Source organism: Aethalodelphis obliquidens, unplaced genomic scaffold (genome assembly GCF_003676395.1).
Source record: "Aethalodelphis obliquidens isolate GAN/ISIS:26980383/991018 unplaced genomic scaffold, ASM367639v1 scaffold45, whole genome shotgun sequence".
Classification (NCBI taxonomy): domain Eukaryota; kingdom Metazoa; phylum Chordata; class Mammalia; order Artiodactyla; family Delphinidae; genus Aethalodelphis; species Aethalodelphis obliquidens.
This window is the reverse complement of record NW_020837989.1, coordinates 5,289,316-5,315,778: the sequence shown is the minus strand read 5'-3', so window position 1 is coordinate 5,315,778 and position 26,463 is coordinate 5,289,316. Positions and strand designations below refer to the sequence as shown.

Below are 26,463 nucleotides of genomic sequence, written 5' to 3'. Positions count from 1 at the left end.
GGTCAGTGACAGATGTTAGAGCCCTTGTCACATAAAAGCTCATCTGTGGAACTTGAAGCCTCAGGGTCCAGTTGAGTCTATGTGAATTCTGATCCCCACTACTAGAGGCAACACCTAGTGAATACGGCCTGGGGAGAAGAAAAGGGCCCATCTGGGGTGGGCTGTTGAGGAATCAAACCGGTCTCTAGCCCAGATACCATGTTGCATTTTCTTTCCTCACAGGGGGATTATTTCCAAACCAGCAGTCACAGGAACATGCCGCTTTTAGATTTGCTTTGTCGCAACTCACAGAGCCCCCAAAGCTGCTCCCCCAGATTGATATTGTGAACATCAGTGACAGCTTTGAGATGACCTATAGATGTAAGTAATTGCTTCTATTTCTGAGATTTCTTTCTGCGATCGACCAATGAAGGGAGGGCCTGTACGTAGGTGGCGATGTTGCAAAAAATGACGAGGTGTCATCTGTATTCGTAACAGAAAGCCCTCCAAGAAAAATTTCCAGGGCCTTTTGAGTGATTCCATCAGTTGGTATGTTAGATCCTGTAGCATTTCATAGAATGGGTTTGCTTTTTCACTGCCAGATAACTTTCAATGCCAGCACGACGAGGACTGGGGTTGACTGAATCTCCCCTACACCTCGCAGAGGTTTCCTGGTTCCATTGAGAGTTTCCCACTTAGGAAACTTCTGAGAGGCGTAGAATAAAAGGTTCTGACTTAGAAAATGTGGCTTAAAGTGCTTACACCTTTCCTGTGCACAGTTAAAAGGAGAAAACGTCGCTATAGCTTGATAAGGAAGGATAGCTGAGAAGGTGTCTATTTGGTTTCCCATTTTTAGAAATGACCAATAATGATTTTAAAAAATTGATGCCTCGGGCTTCCCTGGTGGCGCAGCGGTTGAGAGTCCGCCTGCCAATGCAGGGGACACGGGTTCGTGCCCCGGTCCGGGAAGATCCCACATGCCGTGGAGCGGCTGGGCCCGTGAGCCATGGCCACTGAGCCTGCGCATCTGGAGCCTGTGCTCCGCAATGGGAGAGGCCACGACAGTGAGAGGCCCGCGTACCGCAAAAAAGAAAAAAAAAAAATTGATGCCTTGATTATTTCCAAAATACTTTGAAGTGACGGATGGTTTACACAGTTTTTAGGATGGCCTTTGAGCACAAAACAGAACAGAGGTGATCCCAAGAAGGAGAAAGGAGAGGCCAATTTCTGCCATCTGAACAGAATGCATTATAAAATGCGGGCAACAAACACCATTCTGAGTTTTTCTGACAACTAGGGCTGAAAAGGAAACCTGTGTGGTGGCATGATTGCCATTTGAAGACAGGTGAAAGCATAAAATTTAATCAGTAGAGACATTTTTCCCTCCAGGGATTAAGCTCAAATAGGAATTGATGGCATGGAAGTGTGAGCTGAACGGGCAAGAACAACTCGAAAGTGGATTAAATTGGCACTGCAGGCTCTGGGTGCCACTGTGGCCATGGTGGCTTCTGCTGAGCTGTAGATGGCAGAAGGCATGCACCATATTTCCTTCATTGCTTTCCCACATTCCCCTCCCGGTGAGCTCTCCATGATTTGAATTGAACACATTCAAACTGAGAATTCAGCATTCTCCCTATCCCTAAGACCACTCATAAGAAAATGTATATGCAAATTCCAAGAATTATAATTATTCCAATTACTCAGCCATAAAAAAGAATGAAATAATGCCATTTGCAACGAGATGGATGGACATAGAGCTTATCATACTAAGTGAAATAAATCAGAGAAAGACAAATATCATATGATATCACGTATGTGGAATCTAAAAGAATGATACAAATGATCTTATTTACAAAACAGAAACAGATTCACAGACACAGAATACAAACTTATTGTTACCAAAGGGGAAAAGCGGGGAGGGGGATAAATTAGGAGTTTGGGATTAACAGATACACACTGCTATATATAAAATGGATAAACAACAAGGACCTAGTGTATAGCACAGGAAACTATATTCAGTATCATGTAATAACCTATAATGGAAAAGAATCTGAAAAAGAATATATATATATATGTGTATATATATGTGTTTGTGTGTGTGTATATATATATATATATATATGACTGAATCACTTTGCTGTACACCTGAAACATTGTAAAGCAACTATACTTCAATAAAAAGAAGAGTTATCATTATTTCAGATTCCATTTACTGAGGACTTACTGTGTGTCAAGAACTATGATAAGTATTTTATGGACAATTATAGTAATATTCATTACCGTTTATTGAACATCCACTGTGGCCCTGCGACGCACTAATTGCTTTTCATGTGTTAGTTTGTTTAATCCTCACGGGAGCCCTGCAGTGCTCTATATTATCTTCCTTTTAGAGAAGAGGAAACTAAGTCTGCAACAGGTTATATAACTTGTCCAGGGTCACCCAAGAAGTAAATGGTGGTCTTGTGACCCCAAGGTACATGTTTCTGAGCACTGCGATAGATACAGAGATCCCGTGGTAACTTGATCAATTTCACTGAGATTACCCCAGAAATAACAGGAAATTTTCAGAGTTTTATAAGGCAGTGGCCTGATAAAGCACCTAGGCAGAAAACCTTATAATGCTTCAAATTGTAGCCATGATTTTGCACAGGAGTGACCCACTGAATAAATAAAACAGCAATTCTGCATTCTGGTAATGCTGAGGTTGAAAATCTTGTCAACTGTGTTACTGACTACCCTTAAAACTGAGCTGAAGTTTAACTGTTGAATTGTAGTTCTGTGAAACCATCTCCCTGGAAAGCTAAAATAATATTGAGTAGGTATTTGGTTATTAGATAACCTGCCACTTCTTTCAATATGGCTTAAAGGAGAATTTTTCAAGGGAGGATTTAGGTGTGGGCATCAATGTATCTAAAAACCACCAGAGATTATGCATAACCTATTGCATGCATGTGCATATTTTAATTTATTCCCTGGGTAGAGGCTCCATAGCTTTTGTCACCCTCTCAAAGGGATCCATTACTCTAGGATTATTTGCTTAGGGAATCTAGAAGAATAAATGGCTGGCATGTGTATTCACTCATACTGCTGAGAACTGTCTACAACAGAGCTCGGTGGAAAGAGATGTTAACTGCTATTCTAGTGTCAAGGTGTTGACGGACAGGACAAAATAATAAAAGACAAAAATTGGAGGAAATGTTCTAAGGCAAAAGGTGGTGCTTCTGTACCGTTATCTTAATAACCTAAGACTTGATCGCTAATAGGGTTGTTGGCCTTTTATTGGAAGGATTGAAATGTGATACAGGCAATGTCATCCACTGTGGTTAATGAACCGGAAGTGAGTGGATATGGGTTCTTGAACTTGATTCCTGCCATATACCAGTGTATAGTTTTCTAAGAATTTGATCATTCTTCTTTTTTCCCCCAAACTGTTCCTGTCTTTATTTATTCTTTTTTAACATCTTTATTGGAGTATAATTGCTTTACAATGGTGTGTTAGTTTCTGCTTTATAACTAAGTGAATCAGCTATACATATACATATATCCCCATACCTCTTCCCTCTTGCTTCTCCCTCCCTCCCACCCTCCCTATCCCACCCCCTAGGTGGTCACAAAGCACCGAGCTGATCTCCCTGTGCTATGTGGCTGCTTCCCGCTAGCTATCTATTTTGCATTTGGTAGTGTATATATGTCCATGCCTCTCTCTCACTTTGTCACAGCTTACCCTTCCTCCTCCCTGTGTCCTCAAGTCCATCCTCTAGTAGGTCTGCATCTTTATTCCCATCTTACCCCTAGGTTCTTCATGACAATTTTTTTTTCTTTTTAGATTCCCTATATATGCATTAACATACGGTATTTGTTTTTCTCTTTCTGACTTACTTCACTCTGTATGACAGACTCTAGGTCCCTCCACCTCACTACAAATAACTCAATTTCATTTCTTTTTATGGCTGAGTAATATTCCATTATATATATGTGCCACATCTTCTTTATCCGTTCATCTGTCGATGGACACTTGGGTTGCTTCCATGTGCTGGCTATCGTAAATAGAGCTGCAAGAATTTGGTCATTCTTTAAACGTTTCTTCAATGCTATGAACTGATATGGTCATTGGAAAAACAGATGATAAAAGGTCCTTACTCTTAAATGGCTTACAGTCCACTGGGGACTCTGCTGTGTGTCCAAGAACTGAGAGGGTACTGGGCAATTGGGGTAGCTATGGTGGCAATGTAATTTCCACCCTGCCTGTAAGATTCTTTGTTAACTTTCATCTGAGACTAGCGAACCCTTTGGGGCTGTGTCCACTGTGATCCATTGGTCTGGGAAAACTGATATCTGTCCCAATTTGGATTGAGTAAAAAAGTGTCGAAGGGAGCAGAGAGGTTTTAGGTATGATGCCTTAACTAATCATTTATTGAAAACTAAGAAAGCATCTTATTGAGATTTAATTTCATGTGCTTTTTTGAAATCTGGACTAGTAGTTAACCTTAAGTTAACTCTCCAAGTCTTACCTCCAGAAAATAACCAAATCTTTATTTTTCATCATTTTCCTGTCATTTGTTTTCTTCCTATACATTTTGCTATTCATGATCCCTCCACCAGAGGGTGGAGAAGGGAAAGGAGAGGAAGTATAACATGAACTATTCCTGCTAGATGTATTAGCAACAGGGGACATTAAAAAGGCAGAGTGGTCCTTAGAGGGTAGGGAATGCAGGGGAGAGTATCGCTAATACCTCCAGGCAAGATGAGAGTTCTGCGTCTTCTTTGCATTCCATCTTTCCTTCTTTCCTTTTCCACCATCGTTAAGTGATAAAGTCTGAATCAGCAACCCAAATGCTTTAGGATCTCCTCTGAGTATACTTCCAAGCCCACAAGGGCAGGAGTTGAGGGGTCTGTCCATAGAGGTGGTAGTTACTGACTAGCTGTTCAGCTTATCTTGGTGTCTTTATGGTAAGTATAAATAAAGGGACAGATGAAATACTAATTGGGGTTCCTATTAGATTTCTGAGGAGCACTGTTGCAACTTAATCCTTACTTTTCATTTATTCATCCATTTATTTGTTCAGCAAATACATGCTGAATTTCCACTGTACGCCCAGCACAGTGCCAGGTGCTAGGAACATAACGGCCAACAAAGAAGACACAGCTTCTTTCCCTGTGGGAGTTACAGTTTAGCCTAGAGATCCTCAAACTTCAGCGCACAGAAAATTCACCCAGGGAGCTTGTTTAAAGCAAGACTCAGGGGCAGACTCTGGACTTCCTGAATCAGAATATTCAGGAGCTGGCCCTGGGGAGATTTGACAGCAGGTAATATGGGCATCCCACTCGACGAAGCTCTTTAAAAACCTTGTATTCCTCTAGCAAGCAGTTTTTGAGCCCTTAACCAAGTCCAGGCGTGGTGCTAAGCACTAGAAATGTAGACAAAAGTAAGACATGTTCCCACCCTGGAGGACTTTATCCCTAGTGAAACCAACCGTCCTATAAAGAGAAGTTAAAAATGTAATGCTGTAAGTGTTACAGCAGTCACTTGCAGGGAGTGTTAGAGATGCTTTGAAAAGCGGGGTTGGCCTCTCAGAGGGTGGTGGTTGATTTGAGTCTCACTGATAAATGGAAGCTTTCTAAGAGGTCAAGGTGAGGGGGCCAAAAGGAAATGAGGCAAGTGTGTTCCAGGCAGAGGGAAGAGCGTGTGCAAAAGAAAAGAGAACGCTTTACCTAGTTCTTCCCCTGCTCTGACCTCCTGTGTCACTCCACGCTGGGCCTCTCATTTGCCAGTTGTCAAATGCTGAGGAAGGGGTGACCCAATGGCTATCCCCAAGCCACTTTCAGCACAGTGTTTAAGCATTGAATTGCACGTCGGAATTTGGGTATCTTAGCTCTCTTTGAAATTTCAAACCATTTGGCAACACTGGACCCTGGGTCTACGTAGCCCCAGTTGGCTAGGGTAGGAGTATCCCACCTGCATGGCTTCTCTCTCGAGCAGCCCACTTCTCTCCTTTTCTTCACCTGACTGGCTCCTGGAAGCATTGAGCTTTTAAGCCCCAGTTGATTTGCTCTGCAATGTTGCCTGTGTTGTGTGTTTAGAGGTCAACCCTACCACCAGAATGTGAATTGCTGTTCAGAAAGGCCATGTTTAGCTGTTGTTTGGGGTTGCTGAGAACACCTGGCACAGGGCTATTCCCTTAACACAAACGAACAAATGTTTCCAGGAATCAGAGAGTGACAAGGCATAGATGCTGGGAGCTTAAATAACAATCAGATGGAATGCAGTGTGCCTATTTCCAGTGGGTCTCCCTCTGTCGTGGACCTACTTAGGAAGCCCAAGGGCATTCTCACAAGATGTTGGGTGCTGGCAACAGACACACGGCCTCTTAGCTTTTGCCTGAGCAGCCCTCATCATTTTCAGAACTGCAAACTAACAGTTCCAGAGACTTGTTTTGCCTGACCTGCATGATGCTTTTCAAAATTTGGGATAAAAATCCGAATTTCTGGCTTCTTTGGAAAAATTTAGGGCATCAGGCAACTATGGACCCACATTCCTGCTCCGCTTCTACTGTCTAGAGCTGACAAGTGCTGACCGATTTAAGTATAAGGTATAATCTCTCAAGTTTACCGAAGTCCTGACCACTCCTTATCAGACATGTGGCCAGTATAACAAATTATGTTACTTGGCCAGGCCTGTGAGTAGGCCAATGTGCTCACACCTGATTTATGTACTTCAGCAACTGCCATTTTATTATTTTATTTTAATAATATCTATTCCTCACCCTGCAATAAACAGTAGAGGCCACGAAAGATATGTAACTCCTGCTCTCAAAAAACTGGTCTAGGGAATTCCCTGGAGGCCCAGTGGTTAGGACTCCGCGCTTCCATGGGGCATGGGTTCAATCCCTGGTCTGAAAACTAAGATCCTGCAAGCCGTGTGGCATAGCCAAAAAAAAAAAAAAAAAAAAATTGATCTATATGTACTCATGAAACTGTTGGGAAGATAAACAAGGATTATTCTGAAGACCTACCATATGCCAGAGACTTCACATATGTTGTCTTATTTATACTTTATAATAATCTTGAGAGGTTATTATCTCCATTGTATAGATGATGCTACTGAGAGTGAGAATGATTAAGTGTCTTCTCCATATTACCCAGTGAAGAAGAGCCTAAACTAATATGTGAAGCCAGCTTTGCAAACTCCAAAATTCGCTGAGCTTTCACGCTTTTAAGACAGAGGAACATTATGGACACAAACAAAGTGAAACGGCAGGAAAAGAGCCCAACACAAGAAGTGGCAAGAGAAGTGAAGTTTACGATGCAGGATTAGGTGCTAAGACTTCCAAGGCAGAGGCAGATGGCTGTGGATGAGGAATACTTCTTGCAGGAGGTGGAACTGGAGCAGGTACTGAAGGGTGGAGCAGGTTTGGGGCGTGTCCTGAGTGGAGGGTTTTTGCGCGGGTAGAGTCACAATATTTCTCCTCCCCTCATCTCTACCACTACGGCATATATTTATTTTTGCAAGGTGGAGAGTTCAGACTTTACCTCTTGCATCCATGCTGAGCTCCCGGTCACATGGCAGATGTCTGCACTTCTCTGGTTGATGTTACAGTGTGATTGTGGTTTCTCCACCTTCACCTCTGCCCTCACTTTGAGACACACAGGCCCCAACATTGTCTGTGCCTGACTCTTGGTTCTTATGATAATATTGATGATCATAAGTTTTTGGATGCAGAAGAGTGTGAACACTGCTTCCTCTGATTAGTTTGAAGACTTCTGCTGCGATGGGTGAGATTACTATTCTTTTAGATGCTCAAGATAAAGTAGTCATATAGAACATTTGGGAAAGTTAAGATTCATTTATGTGTTCGTGCGTTCCTTCAAAGCACTTTTACTATTGCCCCCTATGGAGCATATGTACCATTACAGCCCCTCTCATACCCTTGCAGATAGCATTCATTGATTACAGAATTCTTTTCCACTGAATCTAGACATGGCTTTAAATTCCCTCTCACCAGAACATTCCAGGCAGTGGCTACAAATTGGTCAGAGTTGCAGTTGATACACGAGATAAAATCCATTTGCCATTACAAGGCATTACGCTAGGAATTGGGGGAGATGAAATGCGTTAGTCATTGATTCTCCCCTTAAGGGGCTCAGGTTCTTACAGAGAAAATAGGCATGCACAAAAAACTGATATAATGGAGAGGTTCTCTGCACTCCCCTTCTCTCACTCACACACACATTGAGAGAAGGGAAGGAAAACTTCCAGTTGGAGGAATCAGACCAGGTAGGTAGAAGGGCAGGTGGAATGTAGATGGGAAGATAGGAAGATACACACGTGTCCACACACACACACACACACATACACGCACACACCAAGTCTGACCAGTGAAGAGTATATTGGATTGAGATTTGAAGACATGGACTCAAGTGCTGGACTGTTTTCTTGAGTCATTCATGTGTGACTTCAGAGGCCCACGCCCATGCTTATTTGTACGATGAAGCTCCTATGACCTCTAAGAGTCCTTCTAGGGCTCTATTTCAATGATGAGAGTGCACGGAAAACTCCAGGAATATACAATTAAGAGACGAAGCTTTTGTACCAGGCTTTGGCTGGACAGAGGCTCACTAAACAAATTGGGACTCTGAGAAATGCTCTGAACCCTGTCCACCGAGTTGCACAGCCAAGCTACATTTGTATGCAGATACAGGGGAATTAAGCCAACCATGGGCCTCAGGTGCATTCATTCAATATTCCGCTAGTATTTATGGAGTGCTTACTATTGTGGACAAAAACAGAAAGCAGCCCTGTGCTCATGGAGCTTACTGGCTAGTAAGGGATGCAGCTATTAGTCAAATAATCATACAAATGAGGGCATGATTAGAGATCAGGATAAAGACGTGAAAGAAAGGGCCATGATTCAATGAAAGCATATTACAAAGGAACCGTCTTTGGGCAGAGAACCGTCTTTGGGCAGAACCGTCTTTGGAACCTTTGAATAGGTGTTTGAGCTGAGAACTGAAGGCTTTTGGTGATGTGGTGTTGGGAACAGGAGGAATATTCTAGAAGCTTTCTGGGCAGAGGGCTGATAAGGGTGAGGCTGGTAAGGGGTGCGGGAGTATGGGGCTGGGGACGGTGGCAAGGGCCAGGCCTGGTGGGCCCTGTTGTGGAATTTGACCTTTAGCCCAAGCGCTGTGGGAAACCCACTGAAGGGTTCTAAGCAGAGAAGTGTCACGTTCAGATGTCTCCTTCTCACCGGGAATCAGAGGCTCAAGAACACTTGGCCGCTTTCAGGTTCCCTGGAGACTTTTTGCTAATGTCTTTGTTCCTTTACTCCCGTCCCCAGTTTGGGATGGAGTCTGGCAAAGGAAAGGGGACAGATGCTGGGGGCAAGGGGAGGCTCTTGGCGGGGCGCAGGGGTCATATGCTGTATGTGGCTCTGTGGTGTGTCTGTGGATGTGCTCTCGGAGACGAAGCTGATCCAGCAGAGGGCCAAGACATTTGGTGAGTATGTGTGCGGAGGCAGAGAATCATCTAGAACTCCACTTAATTTATCAGATGGGAAGGCTACACTACACTGAATCCTGGCCTCCATTCAAACCGGGCAACTCAATGGTCCTCAAGTTCACACTGCTGTTTCCTCCACCTATACACTACGCCTCCCATATTCCCTTATCGAAATTCTGTCCCTCTGGCCTGTCCTAGCTCTTGCATCATCTTCTCTCCTCATCCTCCCTTGCCCCAGCCCCTCACATTCACACTCTCCTCTGTCCCGTAGCCCTTTGTATCTTCCTTGTAGCAGCTGTCACATTTAGCCCTGGGTTTTAGCAGCCTGGACCCTTATTTTATCTGCCCCACTGGACTAAGCAACTGGGGGGCAGTGACCTTGTTTTCTTTAGCTTCCCATCACAGTCTCCACCAGAGAACAGTGTGTGGTGGTGCTAGTGAAATGAATGAATGAATGAGTGAATGAATGAATGCATAGCTGTATATTATGTAATATCAATGGCAGGGATGAAAATAAGCCTGCATTATTGCTGCTTATGGGGTAATATTTGGATATTATGAATTCTGAGAGTTCCAGCAGGCTGTGTTGTAAATTCCCGTGGAAGACGATTATAATAACTGTAGCTGGAAAGTGACGGAGGTGAAAACCAGTTATAAGTCCAATCAAAAGCTCATTCCAGCTCCTTCTAGACGATTGTCAGTCAGGGTCCAAAATAAGGTATAAGGCTCCATTTTCTAAATAAAGGATTTCCGGTTCAAGGCCTGGCTCTGCCGTGGATGCCTTGCATGGCTTGGGCAAGTCAATCCTCTTTTTTGAACCACAGTTGCTTTCAAATGAAGGTAATAATTGCACCACTGATATGTGGTTATTGTGAGAAGGAGTAAATGATTGCTAATTTCCAATCAACTTTCTACTCAATAAAATGGCATCAAGTAGGTAATTTTTTTCTCCCTTTTTCACAGATGAGGAAGCTGACTTCTCAGGGGAGTGAGGGGGCAATGGCTTGGGTTTCTGGTTCCATCCCTACACATGTGTGGGCTGGGAGGGCTTTCTTCATTTCACTGTCTGCTGTGTCTGCCTACTCCCTTGTGGATGCTATAGCTCCCCTCCTGTGGCAGCAGCCCTCCTCCCCCGGTGTCAGTGCCTGCTTCTTGTGTGACACAGCCCTGTGCCCTTTCAAGGGACCTGTGCTGCTCCGTGGCAGCTGCAGTCACGGTGTGCAGTGTACAGAGGTTACTGGAAATCTCTTTCTATCCCCGACCACTCCCATGACTTTGGTGTATCACAGCTTGCTGTTCCAAGTGCACAGAGAAGCCCAAGGTCACGGGAGGTCCAGATCCCAGGGAATGCAGGCAAAATCGGGGTTAAGGAGGCAGCTGGAGACTAATGTCATTACATGGAATCTCTAGGATGGAAATGAACTTTTTGAGACTAACTTTTATTTCGTGTACAAAAGTAGCAGGCATATTATAGAAAGCCATGTGGACACAAACACCAAACAAAATAAAATTTGTGTAATTATAATATTAAGGATAAACGCCCCGTCTTTTTTCTGAATATATCAATTAAAAAATTAAGAGTATATTTATATTACTGGCTAAGAACATGTTTTACTCAGTGTAACACGTGTTACTCTGAACATCACACATTCACCTTAATGTCTTCTTAAAAGCTCAACGTACACACATACCCTAACTTACTTCATCTATTGCCTGTTATTGGATATCTAGTTTATTTCCAAATGCTTTTTCCTAAAAATAATGCTATGATAATCATCCCAATAAAAGTTTAGTCGTTTGTATATATCATTCTGATTTTAAGAGCATTAGAGACCAGTGGGGACAATTTCCAATGAGATTTAATAGAAAAGCATATACAGTAATTGAAATAAGTTGTTCAATGCCAGCTTTCACATTGACCTGTATGACCTTGAGAAATCTTTGTGTCCAGTTTAGTTTCAGATGTATAATATGGGGTGATAATACCATATTCTCAGGGTTATTAGAATAGGCAAATGCCATTACTTACATGAAAGAGCTTTAAAAATTCAGAAGTGCTAGACAAATGCAGGGTAATATAATTAACTAGGTATTTTGTATATTAACACAGTGTTTTTGGCTCAAGAAATTACTGCTTATAGGGACAAAGGGGCAACCCCATTTGGGCAGTGAGTAGTCAGGACTCTATTGGTGACAAGTGATAGAAAACTAACTGGATAGTTTTGACTTCAGGTACAGCTAGATTCAGGGGCTTGAATGATATCATCAGGCTGCAGATAGACCCTCTAGCTTTGGGGGCTTAGCTTTTCTCTAAATTGGCTTTATACTCATGTGTCAGATCCTGGCACAGCCAGCCTACACCTGCCCATCTCAAAGTCCAATGGAAAGGGAACTTCTCTTTTGCCCTCAGTTCCACAAAAGTCCTAGGTCTGATGTCACTGAATAAAAATCAGGACACATGCTCATTTCTGAACATGACACAGTGGCCTGCATATTCTCTTCTTTAGGTCATTCTATGCCTAGTCATATGGTCATTCTTAGAGCTTGGGGCAGTGAGAAGTACCAAATGGATTGTTGGTTTCATTCAGTCTATCCAAACTACGTGGACCTGGGGGAGCAGTAATTCCTCCAAAGGAAATCAGGATGCTATTATCAAAACAACGGACATTAGATGCTCAATAGGCAAGAAAAAAACACAGATGTCCTCCCACACACATCAATTCAGAAGGGAAAATTCAGAGAGGCTGGAGCTAGACCAAGGGTCAACATGCTAAGGCAGAGAAGAGCCACCAACGAGAGGAAAGCATACAAGGGATGCTGGTGGATAAGGCAAGATCAGAGATCAGTGCAGGCAAAAGGTTTGAAATCCAGGCAGACTCATGAGTCAGTCAAAGCTATGAGGAGTCTTTGCTAATCCCCGCTCAGCCAGGAGCAAACCGTGTTCATGGAACAGTTTTAGGAAGTGCTGTCCACCCACACGGGTGTGGCTGAGGGTGTCCCTTCTGACCACTCTTTGAGAGAATGTTGGGGCTGTCAGCCCTAAGATATCTGGTGATCTTGAGGCACCTCTACTCTTTCCCAGTGACCAAGACATTCCCTGCTCTACTCAGACACTCAAGCTATTGTGCACAAACTCCTCAACAGTCCCAGTTGGAATCTTGGCTGCAATTCTGATGAGCCCACACCACCAGATGGTAGGCTCTTCTAATTGGTTCTATCTCTTCTAGCTTTTGGCAGGAATGAAGCCTTCCCTATGCCTCAAGACGGGGGATAGAGAGAGCCAGGATGAAATGAAAGAGGCTATAACCTCTGTTAAACAGGCAGAGATCTTAAATTAGTCCTTGTCCAAGGAGAACAGAATGGTATGGTTTTTATCACACTAGGTCATGGATTCACCATGGACTGAAATTCTAAAACTAATGCTGATAAAACACAGGATTGTAATGACTGGAAAATCGTTTAGCTAGAAAGGTCAACTGGTCTAGGGGAGGGCATTCATTTATTCAACCACTGATATTTATGGAGCATCATGGTAGATTAAATTCTTATTTGGTAATTATTCATCTCTTCCCCAAACTCCTTGGAAGAGTATATGTATTCATCTCCTCCCCAAACTCCTTGGAAGAGTATATCTCCCTGCTCCACTAATGTAATGTTTGGTCATGTGACTTGCCTTGGCAAATGGGATATTATTAGGCATGTTTCAAGCAGAAGCCATGAGAAGAACATGCCCCAGAGAGCCTGCTGCTCCCAGAAGAATGAGAAAAGCAAAAAAAACAGAGGTGCTGCCGTCAACCCACAGACTGAAGTCTGAAGCAAAGCCATCTCAGCTGACTGGCAGAACTGTGAACACAACAGTAAATGCTCATTGTTATATACCATTGAATTTGGGGTGGTTTGTTATGGAGCAATAGCTGACCAATAAAAGCAACTACTGTATGTCCCACACTTTGCTAGGCCCTGAGGGAACACTGGAGCATGGTAGATATGGTCTTGGTCTCCATGGAGCATATGTTCTATAGGGAGATAGGAAATAAATACATTTATGTATAAAAAATTGTAATAGAGATTGTTACTATGGTCATAGGAAAATAGGATGTAGTGACAAATCACTATTGTAGAAGAGAACACCTACTTTGGATTAAGTGGTCAAGGAAGACCTCTCCAAGGAGGTGACATGTAAACTCAAATAGGTAAGTTGGAAAGAAGCCAGACAGGAGTATGATCCCCTGCATAATGTGAAGAAACAGCCACATGGGCGCGTTACATTGAGAATCTTGGTCTAGGCTGGGGAGAAGGAGGAGCTCTGAAAAGATTTCTTGCAAATCAGGTCACTGCTAGAGCAGGTTGTCCTCGAGCAGATGCTGGCTTGTCTGCACCATGTTGCATGTGCAAGTCAAGGGTTGACAGATGCACGTGCTGCCGAAGGCAAGACAGCCACTGGACGTGGAAGCCACAGAGCACAGCAGAGGAAGAGGGTAAGGCTTCCTAGGGCGTTCCTAACAAGGAGGTGATGGCGTTGGCTATTCTTCCTGTCCTGGCTCCAGGATAATCAAGAGTTGTTTCTGTTGCTTCTCAGGATGGCAGGAGAGGTGTGGATGTGCGTCTGTCTGGGTGTCTGTGTGTGTGTGTCTGTGTACATATATTCATTCTTTCACAGGGGAAGGAAATGAACTAGCTTCCAGATCCCCTTCCAAGTCTTTGATTATAAAACTTAAGAATTCTGAGATTTAAGTTATATGTGAAGGAAATGTTAAATCAAAGAACTTCATCTTAGCTCTGTGCCAAACTCCCTTTGTTAATTGACGTGGTTAATTAGGCCAGAGTCTCTCTCTCTCGAGCAAGCGGGATAAGCTCCAGCCATCCCTAACCTATCTGGTAAAGCACTGGAGGTGTCAGAGCTCCAAGGAAGGGCAGAGAACATCTAATGCAAGCTCTCCATTTAATCTGCACTCCAGACACTGACAAGCAAGAGTCTGGGGAGACGGGAAGCTCATAAGGGTAAACATGGAGTCTAGAATCTGGGTAGTTCATTAGCTTTGATAAAATTACTTAAGCTGTACTTACTACCTCTTCTTCCTTACTCCAAGATCATTCTGAATACCTTAAAATATGGTTTCCACCCTAACTGTTCTAATGAACCAGTTTCTCTAGGGTTATGATAGATTTCTCATCAGCAAATATTATGTTCTTATTTCTTGTAGCCTAAGATTCTAAGGGAGAATCTTCACACCTCTCCGTAAGAACCCTTAGCTTTGTGATGCTATGTTCTCCCCACCATCACCACTGGGGAACTCTGTGACCCTATCTGCTCCCTTTTTCTCCCCAGTGTCTACCCTTTCCCCAGGATGATAGCTTCTACATTTGGGGTTGAATATATCAAAAACAGAATATATCAAAAACAGCCACCTTTCCTACTAAACCCTTTGCTTATCCCTCACTTTATTTCTGTTGAATCCCTCCCTCCCAAAATGTCATGTCTGGTTTGATTCCTCAGACTCTGTCAACCTCTCCATCCAATGCTATAATCTGTTGATTTCACCACCACTATGACTCTTGAATCTGCCCCCATTTTTCTTCTTTCTTCACTGGATTATGTCTTTAGCCTTCTGATTAGTCTCTCCATGTTATAATCCAGTTGCCACACAGTGGGTAGATCAATTTCTTGAAGACTGTTTCTAATCATGAAACTTGTTTGTCTTAGACAAGTTGTCAATGTCTCCCCATCTTGTTTGAAGTTCAGACTTAGCCCAGAATATGAGTCTCTCAATAATATGGTCTCAGTCTCAAAAAAGTAGTTTTGAGACTTATCTAACCCAACATATTATGTTCCAGCCAAAGCAGTCTATGCAGAGTTGCCATAAACATGCCTCTCAATCTCTCTGTTTTGCTTTTGTTCATGCCTCTGCTTCTACCTGGAACAGTCCTCACCACCAGTAAATGAACGGAGCATTAATATTTCATTGATGTATTCAATCAACTAGCATTTACGGAACACCCCTCTTTATTAGACCCTGGGGATGTAGCAGAGAACAAAATCAACCAAGTCCCTGTACTCTCCGGGTCTGTATACTGGTGAAGAAATAAATAAATATAATGATTTCAAATCGTTGTTAAATGCTACAAATATAGCTAAGTAGAGTCAGGGAACACAAGTTAGGCTAGAGAGCTGCTTAAGCAGGTGGTAGGCTTCTCTGAAGAGGCGATACTTTAACTGAGTCTTGTTATGACCAACAGAACTTTCTGCAATGATGGAGACATTCCGTATCTGTGCTAATATGGTAGCCACTAATGACACATGCCTATTGAGCATTTGAAATGTGGCTAGTATGAAGGAGGAACTAAATCTTTAATGTTATTCGATTTTAATTCATTTAAATTTAAATAGTCACAGGTGGCTAATGGCTATCATATCAGACAGCTTAGATCTGGACTCTAACTTTCCAGACAAAAGGAATAGTTGTAAAAACTTTAAAGTGAAAGTAAGCTTGTGTATTCAAAAACAAAAAGAAGGCCAGTGGAGCTAAAGCATACTGAGCAAAGAATTAGGTAGGGTATTTTGTAGGCCATGATAAGAAACAGAGGTTGACTTAAAATACAATAAAAATCACTAGTGGGGCTTAAGTTTGGGAGTGGGTGATCTGATTTACACTTTTAAACGATTACCATGTTCCTCTGTGGAGAAGGGAAAAGGGGTAAATTGATGTGAAAACAGTGTGTACCAATCAGTTATTGCCACTTAACAAATCACGTCAAAATTTTAGTGGCTTACACAGAATCTTTTTTTTTTTTTGGGGGGGGTACGCGGGCCTCTCACTGTTGTGGCCTCTCCCGTTGCGGAGCACAGGCTCCGGACGCGCAGGGTCAGCGGCCATGGCTCACGGGCCCAACCGCTCCGCGGCATGTGGGATCTTCCCGGACCGGGGCACGAACCCTTGTCCCCTGCATCGGCAGGCGGACTCCCAACCACTGCGCCACCAGGGAAGCCCCAGAATCTTTTTTTTAAACAATCATAGTCTGCAGATTGACTGCAGATCATCTGTTTTAGGCTGGATCAAGCTGGATGGAGTGTTTAGGTCTGCCCTGTGTGTCTTTGTTTTGGAAGTGAGTGTGAAGGGGTGGCAGCTAAAATAGATCTGGTACTCTCATGGAGGATATCACAGGAGCACAACAGGCGAAGCCTTCTCATGAAAGCCTCTTCTTGTGTTGTGTCTTCTAATATTCCATTAGCTCAAGAAAGGCATCTGAGCAAACATAACACTCACGGGGCAGAGAAATACGCTCTGCCTTCTGAGAGGGATTATGAAGCTACATGGCAAAGGGCATAAATGTGTAATTCTATCACAGTAACCCAGTGCACCACAGAAGAAACTCAGGGAGACCCACTAAGAGGCTCCTGCAATAGTGGACACAACAGATGAAGGTGACTTGCACCTACCTAGTGACAGAGGAGATAGAAGGGCTAGCTTTGAAATCTATTTTGAAGGTGGTTAGCAACAGGACTTAGTGATGGATTGAATGTAAAGTATGAGATAAAAAAGCAGACCTACTTTCCAAGGTGCTTCTCAGATATTACCACTGTTCTGTGAAACTGTTTCTCATTCTTCCTGTATTCATGCCTGATATAACTGATCTCTTCATCCTTTATTTTACTAGCTCCCTTTTTTGGTACTGCTTTTATTGGCCCTTCTGACTTCCTACCTTCTGTACCTGGGGAAAGGTCACATCTACTATTAAGACCCTGAGCTCTTTGAGGGTGGGAAAACAAGATTATTTGTATATGCAACCCAACTGCTTGAGACAGATGCTCAAGAAATGTCTCCAGGGTAGTATCATGGTTAATCACAAGGACCCTGGAGGCAGCTTCCTAATTTTGAATCCTGTGTGATCTTTACAAGTGACTTCACCTCTCAAAGCCTTGGTTTCTTGTTTTGTGAAGTGGCCATGATAATGCATTTCTCCTAGCATTGTTGCAAGGGTTGAAGGAGATAAACTTGGAAAGTGCTTAGCACAGGGCCTGGCATAGTAAGTACCCAATAAATGGGAGCTATTACTGTTTGTTCAATTTAATTGTTTGTGATGACAAGCTTCTCTGGAAATGCTCTCCAGAGTCTTCATCAGAAAATCCAATGTTCTTGTTGAAATGAGGGGCATGGAGAATAAAAAGCGCTGTGGATGCGATTTTGTAATTTAGTTAGGAAATATCTAGATCTGAGGTTTCTTTGATCTGAAAACGACAGCAACAACAAAACCCCAAAATAGAGCCACTTTGCTACTTGTTTCCTTTTACCATCTGCCAAGATGATTCCTTTTAGTTCTCCAGGTCTTGCTTGGAGTCAGCTGCCTTAAAATAATAAAATAAAATAAAATTTAAATCTGGTCCTGTACTTATTTGGGAATGAAAAGGCAAAAGGCTTTAACTAAATATATAGCTAGTTGCTGCTGGACTGAAATATAGGGCAATGGTGACTGAAATGTTTGAGGAATGAACTGCTCTGGGAAAATGGATTTTAGGATAAAACAGAGGATTAATAAGGACCTGACTTTTTAAAAACATTTGTAATGAGATAGTTTCTGAAAGGTACTCTTCTGCTTTCCTGCCTTAATAAGATGTCTGTTTTGATCCTAGTTTAATATTGCCTTGACCACAAGTATCCGCTAGGTCTGGGGGCATTCTAAAATTAAATTGTCCAGGATCGTAGATGAGAATGGGTGAAATAACCAGAAAAGAGCCCATGAAAGAGGTGAAGAGTTAACATGATGAGTTTGAAGATTTGGATGAAGTTTTCCGGAGAGCCCTAGAAGATACATTCAAAGAAGTGGACTGGTTTCAGACTAGAGAAGGCTTCGAAGCCAGGAACAGGTATTTCCAAGACAGAATAATAAATTAAAATTTCACAGCTGATACTCGAAAGGTCCTCTTTATATAAAACAAAGATGGTTTTATTTACTAGTTACTAGAATAATCTTCCACCAGAATAAAGTTACCTTCATTTTCTGAGTGTGAAATGACACAGACCATCCCCATTTCTACGTGACTGACAACAAAGGGTTCGTTTTTAAAGACCCAGCTAGGCTATGTTTCCCATCGGAACTCTGATGTTGTGACGCTAATAGGTTTTCCTTGGGGAGGAAGATTAGGGGAGGTTATATGGTCATAAAGTTTGTAATGCTGGATTAAACAAAGCAGGGGGGTGTCTATCCTTCAGGATTTTGAAGGCCCTTTAATATGCTAAGGTGTTTTGTTCATTTCTCAGAGGAGGGGAGAATATGTATTTTACAAATTTAATAGTCCCTCTTTTTACTAAATGACCTGTTAATACCCTGTGGGACTCAGTGCCTAGTCTGATCCTGTTCTACCTACCTTGAAACTAGGCCCAGAAAGTACAGAGGGCTTTGTCTGCTGGGTCATGATTCTCACAGAGGGCTTCTGATCACCAAGCAAGACCTCATTCCACTTTTACTGGCTCCCTATCAATTCTTGGAGCCAGTCCTCCAAACAGTTTTACCCAGAACAGGGAATTACTGGTGATTTCAGGAAGAACTAGTAGTGTCCAGGGAAGCACTTACCAAACTGGCCCTGGCCAGCCTCGCTGCCGTGCTTCCTTTTCTCATTTTCCTGCAAAGCCAGTTCCGAGTAACCAATGCTTAGATGTCCATCCAGGAATGACACCCAGCCTCTGTACTACTGGTTTTCTTTTTTAAGCCCCAAATCTGTTACAAAATGAGGCAAGTTGAAATAAATTCCTTTTAATGTAACATGTAAAGCTAATATCAAAACTAAAAGAGGCAGTTTGCAGAGAGGCTGAAGAGATGCTGACAAACAGTAGGGAGGATGACAAGACTGCACAGGGGGACTTCGCAGTGGCCTTGAGGCAGCAAAATTCATTAAGCTCCAGGCTTTTATCTGACAGACCCAAATCTATTCTTAAAAATAGTATAAAGAAATCTGGTGGCTGGACCCACTCTACTTTGGATGGTTGGACTTTAGGCTTCATGGGCAGGTTACAGGAATAGTGGGTCCATAATTAAAGACCATGATCAGGTGGCCCAGGTTCTGGAAGGCATTTCCAGTGAGAATGCTCTGAGAAGGAAAGTCGTACACTGAGTATGGCTCAATCTCTATCCCCAAACATCTAAACAGCCACCTTTGGTAAGGATTACTTTTATTCTCTGTAGCTTCGGAGGCCAAACAAAGACCAGTGAATGGAAGGCTTGGCTCGACAGATCTTGGTTCAGCAAGGCAGAGCCCGTTCGAAGAGTGTGGACTGGCTGGTGCTGGAGAGGGTCTCCTTTATCTGGTTCTGGGTATCTCCTAATCAGCATGGCTACCAGAGACCTGGCCCTTTTACAGAAGTACCATACCACTGCACCCTGATGACACAGTGTCACTGTTAGAAAGGCATCAGTTGGTTTCAAACTTGCCCTTGCAGCATCCCTGACCAATAAAGACAAATCTTCCTGAGTATGGTACTAATTCCATGAACTGGTGCTATGGACTAAACTGTGTCCCTCCAAATTTTGTATGTGAATTTCTCACCCCCAATGTGATGGTATTTGGAGATGGAGTCTTTGGAAGAACCTTAGGTTTCAATGAGGTCATACGGGTGGGGACTTCATGATGAGATTAGTACCCTTATAAGAAGAGATACCAAAGAGCTTGTGTTAGTGTTCTTTCTCTCTATACACACACACACACACACACACACACACACACACACACACACACACACAGGAAAGGCCATGTGAGTACACAGTGAAATGGTGATCATCTGCAAGTCCATCTGCAGCAGTGCATGAGGACTCTTATCAGAATTCAATCATATCAGCACCCTGATCTCAGGCTTCTAGCTTCCAGAACTGTGAAAAAATATACTTCTGTCATTTAAGCCACCCAATCTATGGTATACTGTTATGGCAGCCTGAGCAGACTAATACAATGGGTAATTGAGGTGCTTCCTCTATGATGGTGGATAGGAAACCAACAGAAGCTTAAGCAAAAGGGTGGAGGGTGGTGACCCTGGGGGCTGGAGGGAGTCCTGCAGACCAGACCTGGCGTTTGACAGTTTTGCTGAGGGCTGGCCTGTGCGCAGCCTCCTCCCACCTCTCTTCATCTCACTAAACCAAGAAAATATGCACATCTGTTAACCACAAATACTCTAAACTCCCCCGCCCACGCAGATCCCCGGGAAGACCTAACGCAAGCGGAACAGTGGAGAAGATACACAGGATATTTGGTGCTTTCTCAGGAGGACAGCTGATTTTCTCTGACACCTCCTATCTTGGTCTCTTAATTTGTCCCTAGTCAGCGAGCCACAGTATGGTCCAGAGGCAAGATGGAAATAGGACAATTGGGCATAAGCCTTAGTGCTGTCACCGATTAGCCATGTGATCTTGGGCAACTCACGGATTCTCTCTTTCCTTCAAGTTTCCCTCCATGGCCTGACTACACTCACAGCTTCATTCCCCTCCCGCCACGTCCCTGTTTAACAAAGAACCATAAAGAGTAGCGATTATGAACCCAGACTTTGGGGTCACGCATCTCATGAATTCCACATCGGCTACTTCTCACCTGTCAAACCTTAGGTTTAGCTAAGGTAATAGCTCCGAGTTTCACTTTTATAGCCATCAAATGGGGTTAATAACAATACCTATTCCGAATGGTCTTCACATTCATGGAATGAAAAATTGCTTGTGAAAAGCTGCGCACGGGGCCTGCAATGCTTAGAAAACACGAGCTCTGTCTTTTTTCAATGCTGCAGAAAAACTTGCAGGCCCCCCCGAACACCTGCTGCAATACTACTCTAGGCTCTGCCTATGCTGGCCTAAGAAACTCCTGGTCACCTTTTGAGCCCCAAATGCAAACCTCCTGAACTCAAGGAAGGCTTTCCTGGCTGTGCAGGTAATGGGTCCTATGCTCTCAAGGGAGCAGAATTGCCCCTTTTTTTCAGCCATAATTGCTCATGACCCATTTTGTTGTGATAAGTTTTTTACAAGACTGTCTTTCTTGCTGGATCTCACATTTCTCCAGGGCTGAAGTCAATGTCTTTTTTTAACCTGTTTTTAAACAAGTTAACACGGTCTTCATTAGGTGTTAAGTGTTTGAAATATGGCCACTGGGTAGATGGACGGATGAACGGATGGATGGTTGAGTAGATGAATCCCGATTTACCGTATCCACTTCTGAAGCATAAGCATGTAACCATTTCCTTTAATTTTACATAAGTTGAATAACTACTTAGGATCATCTGTCTGCAAGACCCATGTTTGGAGTCTTTGGGTTAAAAGAAATGCTCACCATTCATGTGAACCAATCACGTGAATCTCACTCGATATTCTCAGCATCCCTTGAGGAAGGAGAGGTGATGAGCTGATTTTACCAATGAGCAAACAAAGGCCCAGAAAAGTTCAGGATGATTCTAAGAGGTCACCCAGTGCCCAGCAATGTATAAAGACCTGGATCTGAGTCCTCTGTACACTGCTGGCTTGCTGTGTGACCTTGGCTTAAACATTTCCCCTCTCTGGGGTTTCCACTGGTCTCTGAGGTCCCTTCTACCCCTGGAATCGTGGGAGCTGGAGAGCCTATCAGCTGGGAAAACAGCAAGGCTGCCTGCTTCTAGATCTCCCTCCATGAGGGAGAGCTGTGTATGCACCCTGAACCTATCAAAGCACCTGGGCGGCACAGAGGAGTGTCATGGCATGTTTGATGGGTCCTCCCTGAACTGGCATGTCAGCGTTCCCATGCCAACTGAAGGGAGGAAAATTAAAAAACTGAAAAACACAAATTGAACACAAAGGCCGAGTATGACCTTATGTCTGAGGAAACATGTTCTGATTGCAACATGTATCACCATATTATGGGGAAAAAATAAGAGAAACCTTGGCTGGGCTTTAACGGCTGGATCGTAGGACTGGTGAAAAAGCTAGAGAGACTGGGTATGAGAGATGCAGGGGCTGGGAGGGAAGCAGGCTCTGGGGTCAGATTCCCTTATTTGCAACATCCATCAGTGAATACATTGTCCTCAGCCACCGGGAATCCAGGCAGGCCAGGGAGATGCCTTCTGCTTTCTTCGTGGTTCCGCCACTCCCATCAGCACCAGGAGGCCCACACCACCAAGACAACAACTCTCTCTTAATATTCAACTGAATTTGTTTTCAGTTTCCTGCCAGCATCCTGGATCCCCAGAGTGCCTGTGTGGCTGTATTTTGTCATCCGCTGCCTGCTGACTGGCCACCCTGCTGCTGCCCCCCAGAGGGCTTGCTTCCTGTCTTGCAGGGAGCAAGACATCTGGGCTTCTGGGAGAGTAACCACCGGTGCTGGGCCACAGGGCTTCGGAAATTGGGGCAAGGACCCTCAAGGAGTCTCGGAAAGGCCCCTAGGCCCTAAGAAAGGGAGGGATTGGATTGGGTAAGGGAGACAGGGATGAGATGCGAGCAGATGGGAAGCTAAGTAGCTGTGGCATTTTCTTATAAAGAGATCCCAGCTGGAGATGTGCCCATTAAGCCCCTGTAGTGGCCCTCTGTTCCTCTTTCCTCTACCCGGACATCTAGTTCATCAGCAGGTCTGTCAGCACTAGCTACATAATATATTTTGAATTCAAAAACTCTGTTTTCCTATCTCTACTGCTTTTTCATATTTCTTACCAAGACACTGTTTTCCCCTCGTCCCTGCATTAACATCCTAACTTGTCTTCTTGTCTCCTCCTTTTCAGGCTATGTACCACCCAGAGGTTAATATGACCTTTTGAATGTATTAAGCTAAACATGTCATTGTCCTACTTTAAAAAAAAATGACAACTCTGTACCTTGGCCTACAAGGTCTTCCATGAACCCATCCCATGAAGCCTCTAACCTTACCTCTTACCCCACACTCATGGAACTAGATTCCAGTTTTCCAGGCTTTCTTTCCATCCTTTGAAGAGGCCAAGCTGCTTCCTGCCTCAGGGCTTTTGCACTGGCTGTTCCTTCCTCTTAGATCTCATGGTGGTTGGTCCCATCTCATGATTCAGATCTCAGCTCACAGGTTACTTCCTCAGAGGGAACTTCCCTGCACACTCTACCTAAAGGAAATCCCTAATAGCCCTCTACTTCAGTAATTTTTATACCTTCAAAGTATTTTTTCATAACTAGTAACTATCCTGCCTATTTACTTGTATTAATTAATGTCTCTCTCACCCATTCAGTGCAAATTCCACAAGAACAGGGTCTGCTGCTTCTCATTCATTGTATCCCCCCGAGTCTAGCCTGGGCCTGACACAGAGTAAAGATTTATCACTTGGATGAATAAATAACTGAGTGAATGAATGCGTTTCTACAGTGTGTTCTTCCTTTGTGTCTGGCATCGGCCTCAGCCCTGGGGATACAGAAATGAACAAGACAGGACCACTGCTCTGAAGCTGTTCACAGTCTAATGAGGGGAACTGAGATGCCAATAGTTTCAGAGTAAGAACCATAATAATACACACACGCACAATCATGATGATAGTGATGGCTGACCTTGAACACTGACTATACGCTCAGCACTGTGCCAAATATTTTGCATGTATTTTTTTCACTTAATCATCACAATAACCCTTTAAGTTAGTATGATCACATTTAAACTATGTAACAATCCATCTGACAGATGCAGAAATGGAGACCCAGAGAGGTTCAAGGAACTTGCCCCTGGGGGCGGATGGTAAGTGGCTAAGATTTCAACCCATTAACTCCATTCCAGAGCCTGTGCTCTTAAGCACTAGGCCAGTGTTTTCAAAGTGTGATCCTCCCGGATAAGCAGGAACTGCACCACCTTGCAACTTGTTAGAAACGCCAGTTCTCCGATCCCACCCCAGACTTCCTGAATCAGAACTTCGGGGGATGAGGACAAGAAACCTGTTTTAACAAGCCCGCTGGGTGATTCTGGTGATAGCTGGTAACATTTCAGAACCACTGCCCACCGAATGACTTGCTTTTTCTGGATAATCAGTTAGAGTGGAGCCAGGATTTTTCCTATAGTAATTCAAATTTCAGCTCAAGCTCTGTGAGTGTGGAAGGCTTTCTGATCCTGAGCTCAAAGAGACACACTGTAACCTGAACTGAGCCAGTTACCCTGTGTGACCCTGGCCTCCAGCATGTAAAACATCACCCAGATGTGCAGCCCCTGTGGAGAGAGCTGATCTGAGTAGGAGGGAGTCTGTGACCCCATTAACCTCGAGAAATGAGTGTCACCAGGCAAAGAAAAGGGAACAGGGCCCAAGACAGGGGACCATTCTAAGAAGCTCTCTTCCAATGCAATCGACTGGTTGTTTAGCAATGCTTTGTGGCAGATTTATTGTTGTGGGCTAAAGGTCATTATATAATAAGAATATATATATAGATATATAGATATATAGATATCATGTTAATAATAAATAATCATAAGAAAAGTAAAAATAATCATACCATGAATTTTGACTACACTCGTACCATTTTCAGATCTATTTTATCTCTTAAAAGTCTTTCCAGTCATGCAAAGTAGAGTACTGTTAATCTGCCTGACCAGTGAAGGGAGAGAATGAAGAAATGCGTCTCATGGCCTGTAAGCTTAGCAGTAACAATAGCTAGTGTGTGTTGAGAGCTTACGTGGGCCAGGCTCTGTGCCACGTGTGTCGATTTCCATTGAATTGAATAAAACTTCCCTCTAGATTTGAGGCTGCCGGACTCCCAACTGGTCAGCTTTAGCCAGCAAGGTTTCCTTTCTTTCACTTCACTCTGGACTTCTTCAAACTCGCCAGCCATTTGTTTATTTTATTCAGTCCACCTTTCTTTAGCTCCTACGCCCTGCAGAGAGGGTGTAGGGCACAGAGGTGAACGGGCCCGCCCACACGTTGCTAGCTCTCTCAGCGGGGCCCGGAGCAATGTAGTGTCACCCAAGGTGGATCTGGCAGGATGCAGGGAAATTATTTACCAGTGTCGAAGCTGCCGAATCCATGATGCTCTGGAGTCCTCTGAGGTTTAAGCTTGGTGCTTCAGAAGAAAGGATCATTTTGTTTCTGATCAAAGACACAGCACCGGCCCAGCTACAAATGTTGCTGGAGTGAATGAGGACCCCATCAAATTTGTCTTCGTGGGAGTGCATGAATACAGGAGGAGGGTAGGGTATGTGTGCCCACGCAGAAGGAGGAGAAAAGGATGGGAGCTTTCTCGATCTGGTGCCAGAGGCCCCATACTTCGGACCCTGATGAACCCTGTGGCTTTGGGCAAGCCTCTCTACCTGTCCAATCCTCTGCTTCCTCCTCCCTGAAACAAGGACTGGGATTCCTGACTTGCCTGCTCCACAGGGGTCTTTGAAAGTCAAATGTGAGAATTAGTAACAGTAACATTACTACTACTAATGGCAAACATCTATTAAGCAATTAAATGTCTTACTCACTTTCACTGGCTTATTCTGTTTAATTCTCAAAGTATCTCTTTTAAGCAGGTACTGTTTTGGACCCCAGTTTATAGATGATAGAAACAGGGGGACAACGTTACCCCTTCTTTACTTAGTCATCCCTCAGAAATGGTGGACCACGGATTTGAATTCAGGTCTGTTTTATCCCAAGACCTCTTACTATGAAATCACTGCACCAGAGTTCAAAATCAATTTGGAAAACCATAAAGACTTCACAAAAGTAAGTCATAATGATGAAATGGGTGGAATCCAAAGTGAACAAAAGTGAGGGCCTGGGATCAGAAGCTGTGAACTTGGCCTTCAGGAAGGAAAGTGTTTCCAGATATAAGATGCTCTACTGAGTTACACAAGAGTCCAGGCTAAGCAGCAGACCCTAGATGGTGAGTCAAGGTTTAAGAGTCAGGGTCAACCTTCAGGAGAAAGGGTTCCTGCAGGGTCACTGAAGACATGCTATAAACTGCAAAACGCAGCCAGGACCGGAGAAACTGCCACCGGGAAGCAGAGCTGTAGATTCCAAAGGCCTCTGATTTTTTGCCGTAGTTCCAAAGGGGCATTTCATTCAACTCCGTTCCCAGCC

The 26,463-nt window shown here is 43.6% G+C and overlaps 1 protein-coding gene across 4 annotated transcripts in view; it reads left to right on the top strand.

Moving 5' to 3' along the window:
• Positions 1-26,463, top strand: part of GRIA1 (glutamate ionotropic receptor AMPA type subunit 1) — a 305,570-nt gene that overhangs the window by 3,086 nt on the left and 276,021 nt on the right. For all 4 annotated transcript variants that reach the window (XM_027081485.1, XM_027081484.1, XM_027081483.1 and 1 more), the window contains exon 2: positions 223-360. In XM_027081485.1, coding sequence (XP_026937286.1) covers positions 223-360 — 138 coding nt within the window. The remainder of the gene's footprint in view (positions 1-222; positions 361-26,463) is intronic.